General features: G+C 36.7%; 1 protein-coding gene across 2 annotated transcripts in view; it reads right to left on the reverse strand.

The window, feature by feature from the left end:
• MACO1 (macoilin 1) overlaps positions 1 to 27,490 on the reverse strand; it is a 55,715-nt gene that overhangs the window by 25,469 nt on the left and 2,756 nt on the right. The window contains exons 2-6 of one of the 2 annotated variants that reach the window (XM_061186970.1): positions 15,190 to 15,331; positions 13,497 to 13,623; positions 9,021 to 9,144; positions 7,303 to 7,481; positions 5,552 to 6,053 (exon numbers count right to left, since the gene is read on the reverse strand). The exons of the other annotated variant lie outside the window; for it this stretch is intronic. Of the exons in view, the coding sequence (XP_061042953.1) occupies positions 5,552 to 6,053; positions 7,303 to 7,481; positions 9,021 to 9,144; positions 13,497 to 13,623; positions 15,190 to 15,331 (1,074 nt within the window). The remainder of the gene's footprint in view (positions 1 to 5,551; positions 6,054 to 7,302; positions 7,482 to 9,020; positions 9,145 to 13,496; positions 13,624 to 15,189; positions 15,332 to 27,490) is intronic. 2 annotated transcript variants of the gene reach the window in all.

Raw genomic sequence — 27,490 nt, forward strand, 5'->3', positions numbered from 1 at the left:
GGCCTTTCCTCAGGGTAAGTTGATGGTTACATCCCCAATCCTAAGTTTTCCAATTCAAGGCTCTTCGGTCTGCTGCTGTCAAGCTAGGCCTACCCCAGATTTATTCCTAAAGGGCAAATTTCCTGCTGGGTGGCTCTAGGCTATCTGAACCAGACTAACTCCCACGTAGCCCTAACCAGAACTGAATTCTCAGAGACCCTGTAAGCTTTCAAGGGTACGAGTGGATGACCCCCTTCTGTTCAGAAATAAGTACACCCCTGCGTCTTTGGCAAGAGCAAGAATTTTTAAAACACTTAAAAGAGCATATCTCTAGAAAAATGTAAAATTAAATGAATTCTGAAATTCTAAGCATTTCTTCTATAGATTTTAGCCATGAGAGCATAAAATTTAGCTCTGGTGCCAATCCTTATGTCAGCTTTAGCTGTATGTGCATTTAAAACAAAAAGACATAATTTTTTTAAAAAACAGAAAAATAAAGCAGGTTGATAAAACTTTTTTTTTTAAGCAGCATGGTATAACAGCAAAGGCAGAAGTCAAGAAATTTCGGTTCCGGTCCTGGTAACTGCCATTCTAGCTGGGTTACTTGGACTAGCCATTTACTCTTGTAGGGCTTGTTTACTTCTCTGCTAAAAAGACCGGGTTGGGGAGGCTGGTCTGTCTCTTAGAACTCCTGCAGTTCCAAAAAAAAAAACCCATCATTCTAAATTCTACTCAGTTTTGTAAAATGCATCTCTACTAGGCAAACTGTGGATACTTTTCCTTCATGACTCTTCTCACCAAACATTATTCAACTACGTTAAAGAGTTGATACCTTATTAAGAATAAGCACTAGAAACAAGAAAGGTTAATCTTCTGTCTTGAACACAAAAAACAAAGAAAGAAAAGGTGGGATGGAAATAAACCAAGAAGAGACTTTTGCTTCCACATTTCTACAGAATATGGATCACTTTACATTCTGTACTCAGTTTTAAATTCTCTCCCTTAACCAGGAAATTGAAACAAGTAACAAACCCCAACAAGAAACCCCAGAGTCTTGGGCTGTATTTGAGAGGGAGCTTTGTGCCAAGTACAAACAAAAGTGTTGGCTCTTCTGCTTGCAGGCCCTGAAACTACAGGAAAGCAGCTCAGGTGTCGCACCCTGACCTGCCGGATCTTAGAGTGACCACTGAATGATCACACAGACCTGCCATGGAATATTCCACATCAAGTGAAAACCAGGGTTAGGCTAAATTGGGAAAATGATTTCAATATAATTTAGGTGAAAAAAGCAGGACACAAAAACTACACAAACATAGCGAACAAACTTATGGATACCAATGGGGGAAGGAGGGGGTGGGATGAATTGGGAGATTGGCATTGACATATATACACTACTATGTATAAAAGAGACAACTAATGAGAACCTACTGTGCAGCACAGGGAACTCTACTCAATGCTCTGTGATGACCTAAATGGGAAGGCAATCTAAAAGAGGGGATATATGTATACATATAACTGATTCAGTTTGCTGTACAGCAGAAACTAACACAACACTATAAAGCAACTATACTCCAATAAAAATTAATTAAAAAAAACCTACACAAACACTATGGCCACAACTATATAAATTTAGTTGATGAAAATACAACAAAAATTTAACAGTGACTTGTGTCATATATTTCCTCCTTTTTCCACCTAAATTTTCTATAATTTTTTCACACTTAAAATATTTTAAAATTGACCACTGAAGAAAAAAATTGAGCAAACCTCACTCTAATTTACAGGATTCCTTTCTAACCCAGCACTTACTTAAAATAACTGATCTTCCTCATTGCTTTTTTGTTTATGTCTAGAAGTTTTTTCCACGTCAGAATTAAAAATATTTTTGGCTACCAATATTATAAGTCTGTTTCTAAATAACTTGGGTAAAGAACTCAGAAATCAAGCTGGCAGAAATTGGGTCATTTTGTAAGATACGTATTTCTCAAACCAAAAGAGGACTTTGGAGTGGCTTTAGCAAGTTCCCAAACTTTTCCTGGGAAGGAGCCTACAGGCAACACTTACTGCCAAGTTCCCCACCTTCCCCCACCTTAGTGGATCTATCAGCATACTTTTTCTGTTACGGGCTAGGAGCAAACATCTTTGGCTTTGTAGGCCATAGAGTCTCTGTCGCAGCTACTCAACTCTGCCACAATAAAGCAGCCATAGACACTATGTAAATGAATGAGCGTGGCTATGTTTCAATAAAACTTTTTTTTACAAAAACAGGCAGTGGGCCAGCTTTGGCCTGTGTGCAGTGGTCTGCCAGCCTGTGGTGTACAGCACACTAGAGAACATCTTTGGAGCTTGGAGAGACGGTGAAAAGACCTGAAGGACTGCTTGCTCCTTCACAGGGAACGACCATCGAACCTTATTTTGACAGCCACACCGATCTCCAAGAATTCTTTGAAGGTGGTGTACTAATGAATATTCCCCCCAAAGTCAATGAATTGGTTCCTCAAATATAGTAGTTTTCAACCATGATACTGAGACAGACATAGCTATGTAGAATGTGCTGCAATTAATTTACTATTAATAATACAGTACTGGTTTTCAAATGATTTTAAAAAAAAGCTTTATAAAAGGGATGATCAGTCTTATCCTTATAGCCAGCCTGGACCTATACACAGCCTTGGGTGTACCTGCAGGAGCAAAGGACTCATGTACATACTGTCAGCCCAGGTACGTTTGCATCAGAAGGAGCTTTAGAAACCACTGAGCCCAGCCCTTTCCAGCTGAAGATAACAAATCCACTCTATGGCTAACAGCTCAAACATGTCAGGTTTGGATCCATTACAGTCTTATTAATATTCATCAAAACATACATGAAGTCAAGGAAGAAGAAACAGGAGATAGCCAAGAAGGGCGAGGGATAGTGTGATAATTCGCTAGGATAGATATACTTTTCCTTTTATAAACTTTCATTGTTGTTCATCATAGAAAAACTTGAAAATGCATGAAAGACAGAAGAAAAATTAAAAGCCCCCATACTATCATGGAGCAATTAACTATTGTTATCATTTTGGTTCCTTTTCCTTCAAGTCCTTTCTCTGTGTATATTAGAAAAACAAAATGTTTTTAATAAGATTGCTTTCTACTTTCTTCATGAAATATTATGTCATAAGCACTTCCCTATATTATTTAATATGGCTCAGAAATATGATTTTGTAATTTCTGTATTAAAAATCTATGGAATAGATGGACCATAATTATTTAAATTTCTCCCCTATTGTTGGATATTTATATCATCTCTTTATTTTTTATAATATTATATTAAAAGTTGAAAATAATCCTATGGAAGCTTATAAAACTATTTAAATATAACATTTTATATTTAGGTATTTGACAGCAGGTATTGCCTAAAGCAGAGTAATATTCTGGGGCCCTTCAGATCAAGGCACATCAGAGGACACATTAGTGACCACAGGAAGAGGTATATACCCCAGGAGCAGGCACAGGAGCACTGGACCCACGACTGGAAAATGGGCCATCTGAGACCTTGAAATTCTTTACTAAAGGCAGATCAGGTAGTAGAGTCAACCAACATGACAAGTGGGGCCCAAGTGAGGTGGTATCACAAGACTGAGCCTTGACTGCTCTCTCTCTGCAACACCCTACAGAGGAAAACTGTTTTGACTTGACTGCTATTATTAAAATTGTGTAGGAGAAAGGATGTTAAAAAGATGGTGGCAGATGTTTCATTTATAGCATATAGTAAATTTGTGGGATATTCCCTTTGACATAGAAGGTCAACTAATTGGTCTTTCTCTCATGGGCAAATGGAAGAGAGTTCTCTGCTGAGTGTTTTCTCTGCAGGATATGATGGGGCAGAATGTCAAAACAAACAGATGTGGATGCCAGCCTGGCATCAGCAACAGCATGGTATGCTTCCAGAAGTGGCAGAGGGCTCTGAAACCTCTAGAGACATCAGCAGTAGAACCCACATTTATTTCCCTTCATCTAGCTGCCAGTAAGAAGACTGAAACAAATTAATAATCTAATTCATGTAATTCATAACACTAGTAACCTTCCCTCATAAATTGTCTGCTCTGAAGCAAGCCAAAGGAAGAGGAACAAAGATAACTTAGTGGAGGGAAGGAGTTACAAGTGCCCTCTTGAGTTATGTATTTTTAAAAAGCTCCTTGAAATAATGACATTTACAGCAACATGGATGGACCTAGAGATTATCATACTAAGTGAAGTAAGCCAGAGAAAGACAAATACCATATGATATCACTTATATGTGGAATTGAAAATATGATACAAATGAACTTATTTACAAAACAGAAAGAGACACACAGACATAGAAAACAAACTTACCAAAGGGGAAAGGGGGTGGGGAGGGATAAATTAGGAGTTTGGGATTAGCAGATACAAACTACTATATATAAAATAAACAACAAGGTCCTACTGTATAGCACAGGGGACTATATTCAATATCCTGTAATAAACCATAATGGATAAGAATATAAAAAAGAATATAGATATATATGTATAACTGAATCACTTTGCTGTACACCAAAAAGTAACACAACACTGTAAATCAACTATACTTCAATTTTAAAAAATAAAAAATAAGGAGAAAAAAATAAAAAATAAAAAAGCTCCAATTCAGATCTCAGTTTCCAAATAGAAAGATATGAAGTAAAATGAACATATGTGTATTTTATAAAACACATAAAATACAGCAAAATTAAGTCTGAGCCAGTCAAGGTAATACAACGTTACTCTTTAACTTAAAGATGGGAAAAGGAACATTTCCGATTAAAATCCATGTCTAACACTGTGCAGTTGACCCTTGAACAATGTGGGGGTCAATCCCAGTGTAATTTACAGTTGGCCCTCCATATCCACGGTTCTTCCACATCCGCAAATTCAACCAACCAAGGACTATGTAGTACTGTAGTATTTACTATTGAAAAATAAACACATATAAGTGGTCCCATGCAGTTCAAACCCACGTTGTTCAAGGATCAACTGTATTTACCTATGGAATTTTTAGAAAGAGATTATTTTTCAAACCTAACTTTCCCAGAATTATTTGGGAGATAATTCATATTTTAAGTGGACAATCAAGAACAAGTCCAAAGTGGTAAAGGGCAACTTTCTCCACCCCCACCCTCATTTTTCTATCTGTCTGACAAAGATTTGCATGAACAGGACACACACTCTTCTTTTTGTGTCTATGCCACAAGAACCTTGGATACGCAAACAGAAAAGGTCAAGGACTAAAGATATGCCTCTCAAAACCATGAGAAGAATCAAATTACATGTAAATTTGTCAAATGTGGAAAGTAATCACTGTCACCACTCACTCAGAACACTGGAAAGAGCTGGAGTCAATGCTTCTGGACAACGGCACAGGTGACCAACAAACCCATGTGAAATAAACACTAAATGTCAAACACCACAAAGTTAATTGTCACAGTATCTGATCACAAACAATTCCTACAGGCACACTTGGAAGTGTGTTTTTCAAGACCTAAGTCAAGTTTATGGAAAGTGTTGGTAAGGTCACAGCACACACACTTACCTTACCAGTGCATCTGGTTTGCTTAGCTGGTTATTAGGAATACAGTTTTCCATTAAGTCCTTGTGTGCACTTGGGCTCTTGCTAGGGCATTTCTGCTTCTTCTCGTTTTTACTAGATGAGGAAGGAATGCTCCCATTTGTGGCGCTGTGACTTCGAGGTGAGGAGTTCACAACTCCACTGGCGTTTTTGTAGTTTTTTGAGGAAGCAGTGCATGAGTCCTCTTTCAAGAGATTTTCTGTACTTCCCACGAGATCATTATTTAATCTTTTACTATTGATATGGTTTTCCATATACTCAATTTCTTGTATTTTAGAGTCTACAGGTTGTAGAATATTGTTGTTATTTATTCCAAGGTTGTGTTTTTTGGCATCTTTGTCTTTTTCTTTCCCTTTTTCTCGGTATTCTATCTCTGGCAAAGTTGTGGAGAGTTTTTTATTGGCTGGGATACCTCCGTTGTGGTGTATGAGGATTGAGGAATCCATATCAGGTAATCCTTTGGCTGCTACAATACCAAAAACAAACCAACAAGCAAAAAAAACCCACACTGGAATATTTAGTTGTAAAAAAACACAATGGATTGATTCAATAAACTGCATCATCTACACGTAGAAACTCACTACATTAAGTTGCAAACTCATTCAGAAGCAATAACCACACCACATTATGCTAACTTCAAGAAGCAAATCCAAATAAATTTGAGAAGCTGCACATTTAGAAAATCGCCATCATTTATAAACACCAAGCCATTAAAGTTTTGGCCTTGAAAATAATATGAGGATTTTACAATTAAGTCATACTTTACTTATCAGTCAAACCAAACTTCTCTATCACGGGGGTGACAGGACACAGGCAGATCATACTCTTAAAAGGTCACATTTTAAAAGATGCTTAAACAAACTTAATAATTTTACTGCAAAGAATGAGATTAAATGAAACAAAAAGGTGTGATGTTAGGATACAGGGCATCTATCCTTTGTCTGGACTCTATCATTAAAGTAATAATACGTCTATTATCATTTACTAGGCCACTTACAAAGAATTTTCTGTATCAGGTCTACATATTCCAACTTGTCAAAGTCTACTTGAAGAGATAATTTTGCACCACACCAGAGAATAAGATTTTGTCATATATCAACTAAAAACATGACCCTCTCAAACCAAAGAAAACTGGTATTGCTGTCAATTCATCTATTGAATTGGTTATATATTCATGAGAGAGGTTGTATTAGAAAAAGGTCAATCTGAAATCCATGTTGCATTATACAAACCATTTAAAGTGAGACCTAGCCATCTTTGCTCTATTCAGAAGAATTTTGACTTATAAAACAACTCTATATGTTTACATCTCTATCTTGCTTATACTTTGGTTCTTGGTTTGCTTCAATTACAAATGCACATAGTTATATACACTGTTTTGTTACTGAGAATAAATATTTTAAAGTATTTATAACAAATAAAATATTAAAATAGAAAATAAGCTATAAAAATGAAATATATAAAAATAATAAAATAAACGTATTTAAAAGCACATGGCCTTCAGACACTAGGTAGAAAACATCACACACATTCTGTATTTCATGACCAAACAAAGCAACAGCCCTGAAGAGGCACACCAGAAAACAGGAAAAGCCTTGGTAATTTTCCAGAGCCCTAGCAACTTTTCTGAAAAAACAAAACAAAACAAAACAAAAACCTGACAGACAAAATAATGACTAACCTATTGAGTCAATAGCTTTAGAGTAAAGACCTACCTTCCTCGGCCTCTTTTTCTTGCTTTTGTAGCATCTGTTGCTCTGGGGGGAGGGCTTGTTGAAGAAGCTGCATGTAAAATTCGTTCTCTTTTTGCACTTCCTTTTGCTTCCTCAACCGCATTTTGTAGCTTACATAACTTTTGAAGCCAAAGCCCAAAGTCACCACAGGGTACCCAATACTAGAAAGAAGACAATCCCGCCAGTAATTGTAAGTTAAAAACAAACAACACGTGCATCAAGCACATGAGGACACCTATGAATGAAATTAAGAAATAAATTCTAGATGATGATGACAGTTGAGCATTCAGTAAACACACACGTAGTGTGTAATGCGTGCTGTGGAAATCAGAGGCAGCTGGCACGTAGAACAAACCCCCAGGGAACAGCAGGACTGCTGGACCCTAAGAGGCTGCCCATCAGACTTTGGCATTCTTCAAATGAACTCAAGGAGTTACCGAAGGGACTGATGGATACAGTGGCTAATGTCTTTGATTAACACTGAACTGCCTTATGCATGATTAGAACTTAGGCATCTGTATGCTTTTAAGAACTAACAGGGTAGAGATTTTATGAGTGGTCATAAGTAAACATTACAAGTGTTAAAAAATCAAAAGGACATCATTTGGTTTTTAATACTAGAAGACAGGGTCAAATTCAGGTGACTAATCTTGCTGCCTGAGGGGTACTGTCACCAGCTATTCCTGGAAAATTAGTTCATACATAAACACTCTATCAAACATAAATTCAAGCATCATTTAACTAAGTATCTGATGTTATCAGTGCCAACATTTGGTTTGTACCAACAAATTAAACCAGCTGTACTTACAACTCTAATCTCTGGGATAAAAAGTTGAAATATTTTCATTCAACTCATCAGTCTGTCTAATATCATTTCAAAGTCTCTGAAAACACTGTTGAAACTCATATTAAGCTTCATTAACATGAAAACAACAATTATAATTAGTCTAAACGTGATCACACCACAAATTTAAAGTGACAAATTTTACTGACCAGGTTTATTTAATTCACTTGTTTGTGAAAAGACTTTAAACATATTGGAAACTATTTTTTTGTTGTTGATTCCTATTTGTTTTGGTTTCTGCCATAAATATTAGCAAAAATTGGTGTATTTAAAAGAAATATACGTTACGTGGTTATTTCCGCAATAGATATAAACAAGAATCAAGCTCATTTTAAAACACGTTTCATGGTTTAAGGTTAAAAATAATATTCCTTAAAAAATTATTAATAATATTCTCTTACTTTTGTAAATAGGCAAAGGAAACTGTAAATTCACTTAAGCTCCATGAAATAGCCATATATTTCATTAAGACTTTTTGGAATCATTATCTGATTACAATAAAAATAGATAACATGTATCAGACACCTATGTGCTTGGCATAAAGTTAAACACTTTACATATATCACCTTATTTCATCTTTCCCATGACACCCCATGAGACAGGTTCCCAACATATAGGTAAGAGAACTAAGGCTTAGAGAGGGTGACATATCCAAGGCAACAAAGCTGTAAGGGGGCAGAGCTGGGATTCAAACACCCATCTGCCTGACTAGAGGGCTCATGTTCTTTACCACACCATGTTATGTTGTCTTCTGGATTCATGTAATATCTTTGAGAAAAAATTTACAATTGAAATTACCATTCTACATTGAAAACACTGAATTGGATTACAGATTAAGAATACACATAATACTCACCAGTGAGCAGCAAATGGACGACAAAGGTCTACATGAAAATTTTTGAGATCTTTAAATCTAATTGCTGCTTCAATATAAACAAAGAGTATCCAGAGGGATACTGTGGGCAAACACACTCCCCTTTCTGTGGGAAAGCAGCAGAGAGACAAGCATCAATGAAACATTAACTAATATAACAGATCAGCTGTTTGGGAGACTGGTTCAACTACAGTAACTTTAAGACTTTCAAACTCGGGACTTCCCTGGTGGCACAGTGATTAAGACTCCGCGCTCCCAATGCAGGGGGCCTGCGTTTGATCCCTGGTCAGGGAACTAGATCCCACATGCATGCTGAAACTAAGAGTTTGCATGCCACAACTAAGGAGCCCGTAAGCCACAACTAAAGAGCCCACCTGCTGCAACTAAGACCCAGCGCAACCAAATAAATAAATTTAAAAAAAAAGACTTTCAAACTAATTAAAAAGCAATATGATGCAAACTGAAAGCTTCTGTATGACAAAAGATGCCTGGAATCATAGACAAAAATAAAAACAAGCATTCTGGCAGAAAATATTTACAATATATGTAAAACAAAGAAGTCATAGCCCTAGCATACAAAGAGCTCCTACAAATCAATAAAAAGTCAACTGAAGAAAAAAATTTGAAAGTCATAAAAGAAAAAATATAGATGGCTAAAAAACATGTGAAAAGATGCCAACTTCATTACTGATTAGGGAGATAAAAATTTTTTAAATGAGATTCTATTATTTTAACCTATCACATAAAGCAAAAATTTTAAAGATGGGTAATAGTATAGGGAAGATACGTAAAAGGCTTCCTTCTCATACTCAGCAATAATATAAATTGGGGCAACTTTCTTAGACGGCAATTTGGCAGTATAATTAAAAATACTTATATCTTTAACCCAGAAATTCCAATTCCAGGAATTTACGCTACAGAAATACAAAAGAGCCCTGGGAAAAATGTATAAGAATATTCAATGTATTATTTGCAATAGCAAAAATTAGGATTTAGAATTAACTTAAATGCCTATCAACAGGAACTGTTTAATTATGATAAATCTATATAATGAAATATGATGCAGCTTTTCAAAAGGATGAAGATCTGTACTACCATAAAATGATAAGTAAAAAACACAAATTCTTAAGTAAGAATGAGTTACAGCACTAAGGAATGTTTCTGACATTTAAGTAATACTCAAAAATTTTTTTTTCTTAACTACGAGCTCATATTCCTTCTGTAATTAAAAACAGTTTTCACTGTAGGAAAAAGCAACTTGCAATAGAATAAATAAAACTCAAATAATGAGATAATTTTCACTGGGCTTTAGAATCAAAGTCTGTAGGCTATGTCCATCTATGTCAGGACGTGACTAATAATGAGATATTTCATGAAGATAGACCACAAAGGCATGAGATCCACTAACTCTGGAAAGATCTCCTTTGAGACCATATAAAGCTAGCAAGTTACAGAAGAGAGAACTGGAGGGAAAACTCAGTGACCTGAAGAACTAAATGGCTTTTTTCTAAGACTCTTTGGGATGAAACACAAGAAAAATTATAGCATCTTGGTACTAGAAAGATGATCACTTAGTCCAACTTTCATTTTATGGAAGAGTAAAGTGAGGCCCAGAGTTTATACAAATTGGGTCCAAATCACAGAGATAATAATGAATCTGCTTCTAAGGAGAACCTAAATGCCCACAGACCTAGTCCATAAGGTAAGAAGATACTCAAAGTTCTGTGAAGGCAGCTAATGGTCTCAACCATTCTTACAGATTTAATGTACTGGAAAAAGGGTATTTTCACAATGTAGGAAGACAAACAGCAACCCTTAGGATAATGCATTTTCAATTTCATTTCAAAATGCATTTTAAAAAATTTATATTCTGTACTCCCTATATTAATTTCTAAAGTTATCATAAACAAAATAAGCATATTGTAGAAAAAATAGAAAAATTTGGATAAACTACCCATATTTCTACACCTATCAAATAAATAAAATCAAACCACGTTGAAAATATTTTTGAGCTAGTATAATAGTTATGTTGTACATACAGTTTTTTTTAGGTATTCTTTTGGCTTCTGTTACGTATGTATGTATGTATGTATGTATGTAGGCCATGCTGTGCGGCATGTGGGATCTTAGTTCCCCAACCAGGGATCGAACACGTGTCCTCTGCAGTGGAAGCGTGGAGTCTTAACCACTGGACCTCCAGGGTAGTCCCATACATACAGTTTTATATCCTGTTTTCTCCCTCTTAATAGCGAGGAAAAAAATTAATGATATAATATTTTCATTCTTTTGTGGCAATATATAATTTCATCAACCATTCCTAATATTCTTAAGAAACATTTAAAATTTTAACAACTGAAAGAGAAATTAATCCCAAGCTATAAAAATTGCACTTATATTTATTGGGCCTAATAAGAACACAAAGTTAGTTTTGTTTGTTCACTAATCATTCCAAATTAAAACATACTTCATAACTTAGGTATTCCAACATGCATTTCTGAGCCTAGAGCTAAAGAGAGGCCAATATCATTTATAACATTAGCTTCACTGCTGCCCTGTGGGTCACCCACTGAACTCCAATAGGTTCTATTAATAGTTATATGAGTAGTTTTTTCTCAACTATTAAGACATTATTAAAGTAATTTAGGGAATCATTATAGTTCATCAGAGTCAGAGATTATCTGAGCTCAAAGGCTCCCTTAAACACTGTCTAGGTTACTCTACCCTCACATGAAAGAGAAGAAGCTGAGACCTAGAGAGAATGACAAGTATAAAGGGCAACTCACTTGAAACTGAGGGCCAGGACAAGGAAATACAAGTAAAAACTGGTATATAGGAAAATCACTTTAACTAGAGGAAAGCAGACTAAGGAACCAGCATGCTAGCTTATAAATTCAGTCAGATATGAGAGAGTGCTGAAGATGGAGAAAGCAATGCTCAAAGTGGATACTTTAAATAACAGAGCTGAATTGTGTCTTCTAACATGGGACAACATCATCCTTATAGCATTTAGAGAAGAGAATGAATGTTGCTCCAGAGAGCTTTCATTAGTTGGTGCTCCAACAGCAGTCAAAATTCTACAGGTTGCAGCTGGGCCTAGGAATCAAGTTTCATGCAGCTTTGCAGAGAAATGTGACGATCTGAGAGCCAATCATCACATCCCCATGCGTCCCATGTGCAGGCTTCATAGTGGACTGGAGCTATCAAAACATCTCAGCTCATCTTAGTTTGTAATAGCAAAATAATAGCTCTAAGAAGAAGGGAGGTGGCTACGTAGCTCCACTCAAGTCAGAACATACCTGAAATAGTACATTTTGGTTTAGAGAGCCACTAAGAACTAGGGAGATCAGAATGGTGCAAGTGCTTAAAATAACATACAAGGAAAAGCTGATGAAATCGGAGATGCTTTGTCTACAGAAAAGAAGATGAGAGGATATGACAGTGTCTTTAAGGCTCTAAAGAAATGTTAACATGGATGGAAGATTACACTCATTCAGTGTGGCTCTAATGCAGGGGTCCAATGTTTGGACTAGAGGGATGGTCTGTAAGCCCTTTAAAATTAAAAAAATTTTTTTTCTGTATATTCCCATGTGTTTTTCTGGGGAAAGCCCTTTATATCCTCTAAGTGATCAGTGAGTCCCAAGACAGTCAAGACATGCTGGGTCAAAAGTGTAAGGAGGAAAATTCTGGCTCAGTAGGAGGAAGAATTTTCTATTCCAGTTGCCCCAAAACAACAGTAGTAAGTTCCTTGTCACTAGATTTTCAATCAGAGATTAAAGCACCATGTGCCAGGGATGCTGTGGGGACTCTTATGCCAAATAAGGGTTCAACTAAATGACTTCTGACATTCCTTTCAATACTGAAGCTGAAGGAACATTCTTCCTATTTGGCACATGGTTGTCTTCAAGTCCACCTAAATAAAAACTGCTTCAACTTTTTTTAAAAAATGGATATCTGCATGAGAGTTGGTAAATGAAATGTCTACAATCAAAATATCAAATCACAAAGGCTTAAAGTTTTGATTCAATAATAAAAAAAATACATTTTAAAGGTACATTATAATCTATTATGAAAAGGGATCTTTAAAATGTCCACATTTATACACTACCAAATGTAAAATAGATAGCAAGTGGGAAGCAGCAGCACAGCACAGGGAGATCAGCTTGGTGCTTTGTGACCACCTAGAGGGGTGGGATAGGGAGGGTGGGAGGGAGACGCAAGAGGGACGGGATATGGGGATATACGTATACATATAGCTGATTCACTTTGTTATACAGCAGAAACTAACAAAACATTGTAAAGCAATTATACTCCAATAAAGATGTTAAAAAAAAAAAATTGAAGGATTAAAAAAAATGTTCACATTAAACTCAACTCTAAATAATTTATTCAAGGAAATCACCACATTAAAAAAGTTTGAATCTAAGATTTCTATCCATCTAAGAAACCATTAAAACTTACCTGTGTGCCATACGTACTGAACCCACACATATGTACTAGCAGCAAAAAAAAGCCATTGTATGGGGATGAACAGCAGACATATTATATTTGACGTGAATGCTACACAAACAAAAAATACTGAGAAGGCCTAAAGGGAAAAACAAAATAAAAAACATATCTTAGAACATGTTAATTTCAAACAGAGATTATTAAAAGCACGTTGGACAAAATCTCTGAAACTGCTATGCAATAACTACAGAACAAGTTACAACAGGAAATTTTAAATATTTAAAATCACCCATATAAAAAGTAGTCGTTAATTTAGCATTAAAGAGTAATCCTATTTATGGCCTCAAATCATGAAGAACTGGACCAGAACAAATTGAGGTTGATTCACAGTGAGTTTACTTGGACTCCACAGGTGGGTTACCTAAAAGAAACAGAATTTTAACACAGAAAAGGCTCCTCTCTCCTCACAAAATATTACTAAAGAGACTCATTCTTAAAGGATAGGCTGTTGGAGCACAGATGAAACACAACTGTGGCAAGAATTACACTGATGTTCATAATTTTAACAATGCAGCTTCCTCTGGACACATCATTATCTATTACTAACAGGACATGAGCTCGAAACCATCTTTTCAAGGCATGGATTTGCTCTGACCGAAGCACCAGGCCTGGGTAGAAGAGGTACCGGTTTAAGATGTGGCTCTGGAACACAACAGAACTACAGGTCAACCAAGGGAGCAAGCCCAGGCCTATGCCCTTGCTCTAATCCAGTAGTTCTCAAAACATGATCTGGGGATCCCTGGGGATCTCTGAGATCCTTTCAGGGAGTCTTCCAGGTAAAATAATTTCATAATAATACTAAGGCATTATCTGCCTCTTTCATGCTCATTTACTCAGGAGTAGGGTGGTGTCTTCTAGAAGTTACACGATACGTGATATTGTAATCACCTGAGTTCACAAGTAGATATGAAAATCCAGCTGTCTTCTATTAAGCCAGACATTAGAGAGATTTTCAAAAATGTAGTCAATCTTCTAATTTTTTTGTTTTGGAAAATAGTTATTTTTCATTTTAAACCGTAATGTGTATTAACGTGTAACGGGTTTATTATTGCTATTTTTAAGTGAATTAAGTATTCAATTTTTATTTTAAATTTAAATTTTATTTTATTTTAAATAAAAATTTAAATTTTTTATTTTTATTCAAATTAAATAAGTATTAAAAATTTTTCCAGTTTTAATTTCTAATATAGTAAAAATAGATAGATGTAACCTACATAAATAAAAGCTTTTTGGAGTCCTCAATAGTTGTTAAGAGTGTAAAGGATCTGGAGCCCAAAAAGTTTGAGAACCACTGCTCTAACTCGAACCCAGTCACTAAGCCAGTGATAGGGGCTCCAGAGGTACTTCAGAGTAGAACTGGGCAATTACTGCTTTATCCACTACTCTGTCTTCCTCCTGAAATCCTCCCTCCCTCCCCTTCTTTTCACTGGAATGGTAGAGGAGGGAGTATAATGATTTGATCAGTGGGTTTAGACAAAATAGCCTTAAAGGCTAGTTTCAGTCCACAGACCCTGTTACTCAATACAGTCACCTAAGTATTGCTAATAAAATCTACTTTATACAGTTTCACTATCGGTTATTGAAGACTTTCTTAGAAGAGTAAATAAATCTTTTACACTTGAAAAATATATATTAATAAACATACCAGTCCCTGGTATCTGAAGGAATCATAGACGCTTCTGATGAAAAGCCAAAATGGCCACAGGTATTCAAATCTGAACTCCAGGACAAAATCTGCCAGGAGGACAAGTGCCCACACTACCAGGAATTTCAGGTATAAAAATGTACTGCAAAATATAAAAGAATTCAAGGTCATTTGTGAAGAGCTAGAAAAAGAAAATTCACTGCTTTATTTAAAAAGAGACAAAAAATATCTTCCTATACTATGAAAACAATGGAGATAAAGGACAAAAAGAGATGCTGCCGTGGCCCACCTAAATTTTAAAAGCTCTGGTGTTCATTCTGAGACCCACAACTATCAAAATAAGATGATGACCCAAAATGCTTAATTCCATTTAAGATGGAAAAGGCCCATTTAAATCTCACCACTATTTTAAAATGTGCTAAGTATCTGACTTCAGAATACCGCAACACTCTCAAAATTACAGCTTTCAAGCTGTTCTTCATTAGAAGAAATGTCATGGTTGAGTGGCTTGAAATTTACTGTTTCCCCACCCCTCAACATCTGTTTGGAGAGTCTTTGAAATTCTTGATGCACATCCCTACACGCTTGAAGAATTCTGTCTTTTCCCCCCCATTTCTCCTCTTGCCTCTCTCTGTAGTATTCATCTGAATTAACCAAACAAAAACCAAATGACTTCCCAAACAGACAGAAATTAACTTAGGGAGCAGATGCCAATCACTTCTAAGGGCTGTGAGGGTACCAAAATGTACATTAAAGAAAAAAACCCTGAAAGATCCCGGCCTTGCTCTAGCTGAGATGTTAATTTGTGCTCCCACTTCCCTTTGGACTTACGTTAAACAGAAACACACCCTGGTAAGCCAGTCAGAACACATATCTAACCACTGTGATACCTCAAAGCAAGGTAAGGACCTGGATTAAAAAATATATTTTTCATATAATCTAAAAGCCCATTCTTCCAATTCATTAGTTGTATCATAGATAACAGAAGCTTTCAGACTCTACCTATTAATAAGCCCCTAATTCTAGGTCTTTAATCTGGTCAATTCTGGAGCAGGTTAAATTTAGGTATTTTTTTTTAAAGGTTTTCTAAGATATACAGATGGGAAGTACCTAAAATTCACTTTGACTCGGGCAACAGCCTTGCATGGTGTTTTGCAATACAAACATTCCAATATTGCTGATTAAATTAGCTGTCTGAATTTACAACATGAACAATAAAATCAAAACTTTTAATAAATAATTTTGAAATATATTAAAATAAGGTACAAAAAGACTTATATTCTTGGGGGTAAAATTAACAAAAGCAGGATCCAGCACTGAGGATTCTTTCTATGCCCTATAAAGCCACACAGGTAAAAGATGTCAAGAACAGACACATATGACCCTTAATGTTACAGTATCATGATGATACATAATTTGCAACTAGGGTCAATTTCTAATACTAATTTTTGGTAGAACTTCTTTGGGCATGACAATAAGTTTTGATTAAGAGGTTTGCTGTAGAATCAAGGAACCCAAGGCAAACCACAACACAAGCTTGAATCTTTTTTTTTTTCCATATATTTATTTATTTATTTAGGGGCTGCATTTGATCTTCATTGATGCGCGCGGGCTTTCGCTAGCTGCAGCGAGCAGGGGCTACTCTTTGTTGCAGTGCACGGGCTTCTCACTGCGGTGGCTTCTCTTGTTGCGAAGCACGGGCTCCAAGCGCGTGGGCTTCAGTAGTTGTGGCACGTGGGCTCAGTAGTTGTGGCTCACAGGCTCTAGAGCACAGGCTCAGTAGTTGTGGCGCACGGGCTTAGTTGCTCCGTGGCCATGTGGGATCTTCCCGGACCAGGGCTCGAACCCATGTCCCCTGCGTTGGCAGGCGGATTCTTAACCAGTGCGCCACCAGGGAAGTCCACAAGCTTGAATCTTAAGTCCCACCTTTTAGTTTCATTTCATTAGAGTCATGTTAGCCAGATGAGGACAGAGCTCTCAATCTCATTCATTAAATCCATCACTGATCCAGCGGAGAGTAAGGCATAGTTTGTTAGAAAGAACAACTGAGCCACGCAGGCATTCAGGAGCACAAATCTAGTTTGAAACTAGATTTCCAAGCTTGGCTTTAAAAGTGAAAGGTTTTTTCCTTGTTTCTAGAATTGTTTCTAGGTTTTAAAGAAGAAATAATAGCCTTTCATCCATATTCCTAAGGCATTTAAGAAATGGCATGGAAATGTATTTACTTCTCTGATGAATCCTTCTCCCATGGGGCTGTGTCTGGAATGTAGCCGAATAAGACATGGTGGGTGCCTCATCATGTCTAGTTGTCGCTATTCCCCAAGTGGAGAAGACAGAGTTCTACCAACTGCTCTCTGCCCCAAATGCTCCCAAGCATGGCAGGATCCTAGTCTAGCTGGCAACATACCATTTCACTGTTTAGAAAGCATTATCCTAAGAATGGCAGCCTGTTGAATACTTTTTAATAACTCAATCATTTATACCTAAGGCATTACAAAAACGATCATCTCTGTTACAGTGACTACTCATTTTCAATTCTGTAACTTCAAGGGGGTTCCTTTTTATATATTTAATTTCTTTTCAAACAGCTGCTTTCATACCTCTGATGTTCCTGGACACCCAGTTCTTATGGAGTCACAGTTTGGAAGTACAGATACCTAAGGAAACTTGATCTTTCACAAACATGTGCTATACCCTCAGCTTTCCTAAGGCTCCCCTTCTAGGTGGGCCTGCCTCTAAAATCAAGAGGCAATCTTAATTAACAGTTGACTTTACTCTAGGACTAGTTTTAAACTTTATAGATTCATTTCAATCTAATAGAGTTTTAGAAAGTTTAAGACAGTTGCCTGATTCAGTATTCACTGAGCCTTCTATATCAGTAAATTATGCCTATCATCCTTCTATAGGTACATGTACAAAAGTTAAAAGACAAGTAAACTAAAATGACTGCTCATCAGTGTAGAAAACCTGACTAATTCCTTTCCTTCCATACTCTGAAGGTCGTAAGATTTTGCCAAATCCAAAGAGATGACATTCTAAAGGGGGAGAAAATTTTAGACAGGGTTTTTTTTTTTTTAATAAATTTATTTATTTTATTTATTTTTATTTTTGGCTGCATTGGGTCTTCGTTGCTGCACGCGGGCTTTCTCTAGTTGCGGCGAGCGGGGGCTACTCTTCATTGCAGTGCGCGGGCTTATCATCGTGGTGGATTCTCTTGTTGTGGAGCACGGGCTCTAGACGCACAGGCTTCAGTAGTTGTGGCTCGTGGGCTCTAGAGCGCAGGCTCAGTAGCTGTGGCACATGGGCTTAGTTGCTCCGCAGCACGTGGGATCCTCCCGGACCAGGCCTTGAACCCATGTCCCCTGCGTTGGCAGGCGGATTATTAACCACTGTGCCACCAGTGAAGTCCCTAGACAGGGTTTTAAACCCTTAACATTCCAAAATATTTCTTTTAAACCATGACAAAAATATGATTAAATATAAAATATTTTTATATATATAGTTCATAATATGACTTATGGCTAACTTGCTGTTACTTTAATTCTCTGATCCAAATAAATTTACTAATTACTATAAAATATCTTGAACAGAAATTTAAAGCATAATTGCAACAAAAAGATACTTCCCATAATAATATATTGAAACAAGGGCAGACCAATAATGTCTTCTGATGGTCTGATTAGCTTCTACTCTGGCTGCCAGTGAAATACAGAAGAGATATGCAAACATTAGGCTTAATGGTGGACTCTTTCACAGTGGATATTAACTATAGGATTCTTTTTTCCCATTCCATTCCCAATAGAATTCCCCATTCTATTCCTACCCTTGCCATTTACAACCATATTTTAAAATTGAATCTACTTAGCAATACCCTCCATCTATGGATTAATCACCTATGATTAACGAGAAGTAGTATTGAACATTCTTCTTTTTCCATGTAAAGTGCACCTTCTCTCTAGTATCTCTAGCTGCTTGTCACTTAGATCATTTTCTGGAGCTCATATAATTACCACAGGGTGGCCATCAATCCTCGGTACCCGACCTTTTCCCTAGGCAGACTAATGGCCATTTAGTTCACTTGGGCCTCGCCACAGAAATGAGTCTGTGGAACATTTCACTGGCTGTGCTAGTAGTCATCTATCACAATCCCAAGCTTTCCTGTCCTCTCCGTAACAGCAACTGTGAATCCCTTTTACCTTTCAGTATGTAGCATGATACTTCTTGATACAAACTGCTTTGTCTCTACTGTTATTGAATACTTCTCCCTATTGGACATCACCTCCAGAATGTTTGCCCAGCCTCTTGTCCAGCTGGTATCCTGCAAAGTCTTATTATATGTAATTACAGTTTTGCTACTCAAAGTGTGGTCCATGACCAGCAGCATCAGCATCATGTATGAGCTTTTCAGGAAAGCAGTATTTCAGGGCCCACCCCAGGCCTATTTAATCTAAGGCTGTGTATTAACCAGGTCCCTAGACCCTTTGTGCATACATTAAAATTTGAGAAGTACTGGTTTATTGTATAAACTTCTCATAGTCATAGAACTTCCACTGAATTCCACAATTTCTCAGAAAGAAGACAATGATCTACTCAGATCATCAGTACTTATCTCCAAACTGTTAGTTGTCCATCCCTCAACTGGGAACATTCACACTGTTCAGGGTTAATTCTTCCATTTTTCTACATTTCTTTCTGAGTCACAGACAAGATCCTTACCTAAATACAACTTTAACTAAATGAAGCACTTCCATTGCTACTTATCCTTCAGCACGCAGCATGAACATCATTTCTTCAAAAAAGGCCTCCCTGACCCCACAGTAAAGACTGTTACCCCATTATATATTCATATAGCATCCTGTACCACAAGAATCATATTATAATTAAATAACATTTTGTATAACTAATTGTTTAAATGTAAAGTCCACAAGAAGGACAAAGGAGCTGCCCATTTTGTTCCCTGCTTTATTCTCAATGCCCAGCACAGAACCTTGCACACCAGAGAAACTTAACAAATAGTTTGTTGAATGAATGACCTGCCATGCATAAGAATGTTTAGGACCAACAGTAGGGCTTTTATCAAAGCACACACTTACAGTGAAGGTAGAGGGAAAGATGATGCACAGGTGACTAAGAAGGGTGTCTGAACAAAGCAACACCAATGAAGATAACAAATACAGCTTCTGCCTGAAGGATTACCATGCACCTGCTCCCAATCTGTTCTCACTATTTTTCCACTAGGAAGAAAGAAATCTTATCAGCCTTGCTCTGGATGCCAGACTATCACTCCATTTAGCCTACCTGCCACTGGTTCTGACTACTGTGGGGGTCCTCAAAGTATCTTCTATTAAGCCTAACATTAAAGAAACCTGCAAAAATGTAAAACCACACCACTCTTCTCATGCATTTATTAGTTATTTTTATATGAACTAGTAATTATTTAAAATTTTTGACTTAATTTCTAATCCAGTAAAATTTTTAGATATAACCCATACAAAACAAAGCTCTTTGGGATTCTCAATCACTTTTAAGAGTATAAAGAGGTCCCAAGACAAAAACTTTGAGGAACGGTGGTCTACAGAAAGTTGTGCATGAGCCTCAAGACTAGAACCACTGCTACGTTCTGCAACCACATCCTTGTGTAAAATCCAGAAAAGGGGAGCAGGCTGAGAAGACCTAAGCTGTTCTGTACTTTTCTTTTCTATTCTGGGCATCCTGCAGACTGCAAAGAAAACCATTCTAGAGTCAATCACTCACACACACACACACACACACACACACACACACACACACTCATGCTTATATACATACACAGCCACTGGAATGACAAATCTAACAGTGTGAAATATGTCCAATTTAAAAAGAAAAAAACCCTAGAATGGACATCCCTAAAAAAGCTTTCAAGAATTGTGTTGTATAGTATTTTTCTAAAGTACTACATGACTATTAAGATATCAGGAACAAGTACTGTAACCTAATGCAACTGGAAAGTTTAAAGTTTTAGAATTTCTGCTTCAAAAACACTGTTAATAGTGTGGACTCTATGGGGTTTGGGATTAAAAGAGGTAAAGAAGACATAAGGAGAAAGAAGACAACCCACAGGCCCTAAAAAATTGTGTTAACATTGTACAAACATTAGAAATTCATTTTATAAACGAATCAAGTATTATGCTTCATATCTTTAATAGTAATAATCATCTACCTAATCATACCTTATGTTTATATCGCACTTGTGTAACTCTTCCAAAAGCTTTCATATTATCTCATTTTATCCTTACAACTATGACATAAGCAAGGCAGTTATTATCATTTTATAGGAAAGAAACCTGAGGAACAGGGAACTAATAGGCTGCAGGACACTGTTGAAAGAGCACAGGAATGGGAGTCAGGAGACTGCAGAGAACAGAGTGAATTCTACATGCACTGCTGTGTTGCTGCTAAAAAATTATAAATAAATTTCTATGTAAAGAAATGGACACAAGATTAAATAAGGAGAAAAACCAAGAAACTTTTGTGTAAAACACAATTCTATTTTTGTTAAGAAAGAAATATATATGTTTGTTTATATGGATCAAAGAAGAAACCATACTTATAAATTATATAACAGTGCTCATTCCAGAGCAAGAGGACTAAGCTCTTTTATGTTATACTTACACATTGTCATACTGCTTTAATTTTTTATAACAAGCACGTATTACTTTTATTTTCTTAACTCTTCATTTTGAAATAGTTTTAGACTTACAGAAAAGCTGCCAAAATAATACAAAGAACTCCCTTATATCTTTCCACCCAGATTTCACAAATGATAAAACATTTTATCAAGTTTCTATCATTCTCCCCCTATATATGTATACATAGTTTTTTTCCTGAACTATTTGAAAATAATTTTCAGACATAATGTTCCCTTACTCCCTAATTTCTTGAACACAAGAATATTTTCTTATATAACCACAGCACAATTATCAAAATCGGGAAATTAACACTGATACAGTACTATTATCTGATCTACAGAAGTTATTCAAATTTCAGTAGTGAACTCACTAATGTCCTTTATAGCAACAGATAGATAGATTGATCCATTGATCAATCAATCCCAGTCCAGAATCACATTTTGCATCGTTGTCACATCTATATTGGATTATTTAATGGAAAAGAGATTCTCATTTTGAGAAGGAAAAAAGATTAATGGCCTTGCACAAGACACTCCTGGTACCTGTTGCTTCACCTGAAAAATGAAGATAATGACACCTGTCCTTCATGTAGTAGAGAGTTTGAGAGGACCATAAGAGTTATTACACATAAACACCATTCAGAAAGGGTGAAGTAGCACAAAAAGTAAAACAAAAAGAGGACAGACTTTGGGGTAAGGCAGATAGAGGTCTCTATCAAGTGGTGAAACCTCCTGTAATCTCAGTTTCCTCACCTGTGAAACTGAAGCTAATATCCTTACTGGAACTAAATAACAGAATGAAGGTAAAATTATAATAGTAACAGCAAACAACTTTTTGAGCAGCTCTGTCTGTGTCAGGCACTATGTTAAGTATTTTACGTGACTTATCTCAATTATCCTTATAACAATCCTATAAAGTAGGTAATATTATTTACTATCTTCATTTTACAGATGAGAAAACTGAGGGTTAAAGCAGGTAGATGACTTGTTCAAGATCAAATAACTAGTGTCGGGGACATTAATTGAACACAAGTTCATATGATGTTAAAGCCCATATGCTTATCCATCACATTGGACTTTCTCATCTCTTACTAAATGTTTGATAAATATTATTTCCCTTCTTTATATCCCTTTGTGTATACATATTCAAGTTACATAATTCTTTTTTAAAAATAAATTTATTTATTTATTTAGCTTATTTTTGGCTGCATTGGGTCCTTGTTGCTGCGCACGGGCTTTCTCTAGCTGCGGTGAGCGAGGGCTACTCTTCGTTGCGGTGCGCGGGCTTCTCATTGCGGTGGCTTCCCTTGCTGCGGAGCACGTGCTCTAGGCACGTGGGCTTCAGTAGTTGTGGCTCGCGGGCTCTAGAGCACAGGCTCAGTAGTTGTGGTGCTCAGGCTTAGTTGCTCCGCGGCATGTGGGATCTTCCCGGACCAGGGATCGAACCCGTGTCCCCTGCATTGGCAGGTGGATTCTTAACCACTGCGCCACCAGGGAAGCACCCAAGTTACATAATTCTTTAATTCTCCAAGAGAACCAAGTTTTTAAAAAATGAGCAGATGTGCTTTATGAAAGAATAAACACTCAGTACCTTAATTCATAAACTATGAATTTGTAAACACACTATGAAGCTCTGCAGAAAAAGATGTTAAAGTCAAATGCTCTTTACAGAAATAGCTATGGCACAAAAGATGGGACAATTCAAGACTGCTTTCCAACAATATTCATACTCATAGAACGGTCATTGTAAAAGAGAAACATGTAATTTAAAAATAAAAAGACAACTCATTTTTTTAAAAAGCCAGAAACACAATGAACCATGAGGTATAGTTTGTCAAGTCTAGAAAAAGACAAGAAAATAATACTTATTACATCTGAGACAGAAGACTCCAGCCTTAGTATTTCTCTCATCTGAGACAGGAGTTTTTGTTTGACCATGAACATGGCCCCCATTTTCTCCAGAGCTCATGACCTCACTACAAGATGCCAAAGTACTGACTTTAGTACTGAGCAGCTTATTTGGTTTTTAAAAGTGTTTTGAAGATGAGCAAAGTAATAATATAATTTAAAAACAGAACGAGACTATTTCTAGCCACCTCCCCTGTTCTGGGTAGGAAACAGATCCCAAACAGCCTTAATGAGTCAGTGATCTCTATGGATAGACCCGAAGTGGACTAGGTGCACCATTTCAATCCACTAAATGCAAAACCTCTAAAACAGAAATGGCAACAGAGGAGATGGGGTGAGGGATAAATTACTTCTGATGTTATAACCCCGTGAGTCAATCCTTAAGGGCAGCAGAGGAAAAAATACAAAGGAATGAAAGCCAGTGCTATGAAGGGGCTTCAAAGTCTGGGGATGACAGGCATCTGAGAAGGTTGATGAGCTGAGGCCAATTTGATGTCAGTTAAATTAAATGCCAAAGTAAAGATAGAACGCCTCAAAGAATATACTTTAATAGCTGATTACATTTTTTAAAGTTTCCATTACCAGAATGCATATGCCTGAAGGTGAGAGACCTTGAGGAAATAGTCACCCCTCAGGTATTTGAAGAAATCCACGATGGGGAAAAAAAAAAGTCCAGCAGAGGATATGTGTTTCTACTGTTGGTAAGTACCATTCTACTTATGCAGCTTGTTGAGCAGAGAACTTATTTTTCTTCTGGACTTATTTCTTGAAAACTATCCAAGTAAAATAATTACACCCAAATCTGGGAAGCCTAGAGAATAAAGTAAAAACTATATTTGAAGAGCACACTAAATTTCATGAAGAAAAGTAATCCAATTATAGTATTTCACTTTGATCTCAACTAAGTTTATAAAATTTCTATCTGACCCTCCAGATTCCACAAGATACGTGTTATATCTCGTTATAGCCCCTTAAGTATATCACTTGGATGGTAGCCTAGAAAATGACAAAACAAAACACACATACATACACATAAAACCCCAAAGGGTTAATATGCAGGAAATCTGGGAGAAATGGCCAAAGAAAAAGACTCTGGAAATAAAAGTGCTTATAGAACATGGATTGGGTCTACAATATATAGGTATATAACAAGAAAGTGAAAATAATAAGCTATTAAGTCTACCATTAAAATCAGTCTCCAAATCTAGTGAGTTTCAAGAAAAGCCACGAGGTATCAATGTGAAGAAAAAGGAGAGTATCATTAACAAAACAGGAAGCTTTTAAGCCAATAATCTGGAATAGATCACATTCCCTCCTTTCCCTGCCTCAACACACAGCAGCAACTTAAAGGGATTTTCAAAACATCTAATGAAATGAAACTGCCAAGAATGCTCAGACGAGAAGAATCATAAATGAAAACTGGAGGAAAGTACTTTTTTTTAAAGGTAGTATACTACTAGCAAAAATTAAGTACAAAATTCCAGTGTGGCAGATTTGTTTCAATGTATTTCACAGAAACTACAAATACAAGGGTTTAGCTCAACACCTCACTAGAGGTGAGTGAAAACATTTCAATTTCTAATTTCTCCATTGTACTTACCCCCCTCCCCAATACCCCTCTAAAACAATATTGCATTTATCACTTTTATGTCAAGTCCAGCATAGTTGAAGTTAAGGCCTACCAAGATTACCAAAATGCTTTTAGGCTGTGAGGTTGCAACACTGGTATCTGGGGTTTCAGTTGCAGAACACATGTACACTCAAGGCAGCCAAGGGTCATGCCAGCCTCCAGTGGCTTTAGTAAGCATAGCCCAAAGGAGTCTAAAACCAGGCTTAGGAAACATCATTAAGGTGGGCAGGAAAAGCAGAGAAGTGAAATCTCTGGAGATCAGATTATTTAGACAAGGGTCTGAAAAAGGGAATTAGGAAGCTGAGAAGTATGTAAACTTTGACCATTTAGAAAGTCAAAGGCCAGAAAACTCCTCTCTGAAATAAGGATGGGAAAAGGTACTGTATATACCAGGGAAGTCCCGAGTCCTAAAATGTAAAAGTCAGGTACAGTACTACACTGCTTAAGCTTCAGGCAACATACTACAAGAAGAACCCAGCACACCATGACAGGAAGTATCCATAAATCCACCAGTGAAGGAGTGCTTCCTTCAACCACCAGTAACGAAGCTATAAAATAATTTCCTGAAGCTTAAAACACCTGCCTTACTTAAAATTCTTATATTACTTACTTGGGTAAGGAACAATTTTAACTGCAGAGACTTTAAACATAAATGTTTCTGCCTCTGTCTTCTACTCACCACACCTTATCTCCTCATCTTCCTATTATAAAATCATTAATTCTCAGAGGGGAGTAGGGAGCCTGGCAAGATGAAAGGTCAATGAACCACCCGGAATTCCCTTAAGCCTTTTAAAATCTACACAGCACTCCAACCCCACTTCACCTGGAGAATCAGTGCATGGAGTAATGAGATATTTCTTTTGGGAGCGTCTGGTGCGTGTGTGAAGGCAGACACAGGGAGAGAGTCACTGCCCTAAAACCCGAGGACCTCTGAAATGTTATAGTTAGGTAGAGTTATTCATTTTACTTTCTCTTATTAATAACTATTTTTCATAATTTCCAAAGTACTTTCATATCTATTTCATTTGAGTTAGAAAATACATATTCCCTCACATAGTGGTAACTGTGTACTTCATCATAAAATAGTACAGGGCAAAATTGTTAATGCATCAGGTGAACCACTAAAACAGCAAGCGAAAATTTAATTCAACTAAAATATTTTTACTTGAACAGAACTCAAAGTTCTTTGGAACCTCAAAACCACTGTACAAATTTAAGAGGGCATTATTATGGCCTCCTAGACTGTAAACTCCTGGAAGACAAGGAACCATGTCGTATCTTGTATCCTCCATAATTACCAAAACAACGCAGGTTCTTAAATGAATAGAATGGATTGGCTTATGTTCATTTATTTACTAATTCACTTGCTCAACATTTACTGAGGACTGAATTCCTATTCTCTGTCAGGCTCTATACTGGCTCAGATTTTTTGAAAATGACATTGATTTTAGCTCATAATAATATAAAAGAAAATAATCACCATTCCTATTTCCTTTCTCTTATTTTTGATTAACAATTTGACCAGAATAACATATTTCTATACATTTCAGTTTTCAAATGATGGGTATATATATAAATGTAGGTAATATTAACATAATGTTAAAATCCATTTTCCATCTACCTTGCCCCTGAAACAGAATTCTACCACAGCCATTATAATGACAATAATGATATCATTTGACAATCACCTCAGTCACAGTTGCTGGATTGGAGCCCATGATTAAAAGCATCTCAGCAACAGGATTTTTTTCAGCAAGACCAAGCAGAAACTGACCCCTTGTTTTGACTACTCAACTTTTGTTTGATAGTTTTACCAAACCCTATGGTCTTTCCTGACTCCTTAAAAATAAAACAAATATGGTAAACTGCGATAACAACTACATGCTAAATAATGTTTGTATTAAGCATGATAGAATTTACAGAGTTTCACAAACTGTACATTATTTCCTCTCAGTCCTCAAAACTCACTCGACAGGTGAGAGAACTGGGGCTCAAAGCGGTGGATGCCCTGCCTATCCCACACGGCACAGCTGGGACACTGAGTCTGAACCTAGGTCTCCTGACACTCCCAGTCCAGTGCTCTCTTCACCACAGCT

This window comes from Eubalaena glacialis, chromosome 3, assembly GCF_028564815.1.
Source record: "Eubalaena glacialis isolate mEubGla1 chromosome 3, mEubGla1.1.hap2.+ XY, whole genome shotgun sequence".
Classification (NCBI taxonomy): domain Eukaryota; kingdom Metazoa; phylum Chordata; class Mammalia; order Artiodactyla; family Balaenidae; genus Eubalaena; species Eubalaena glacialis.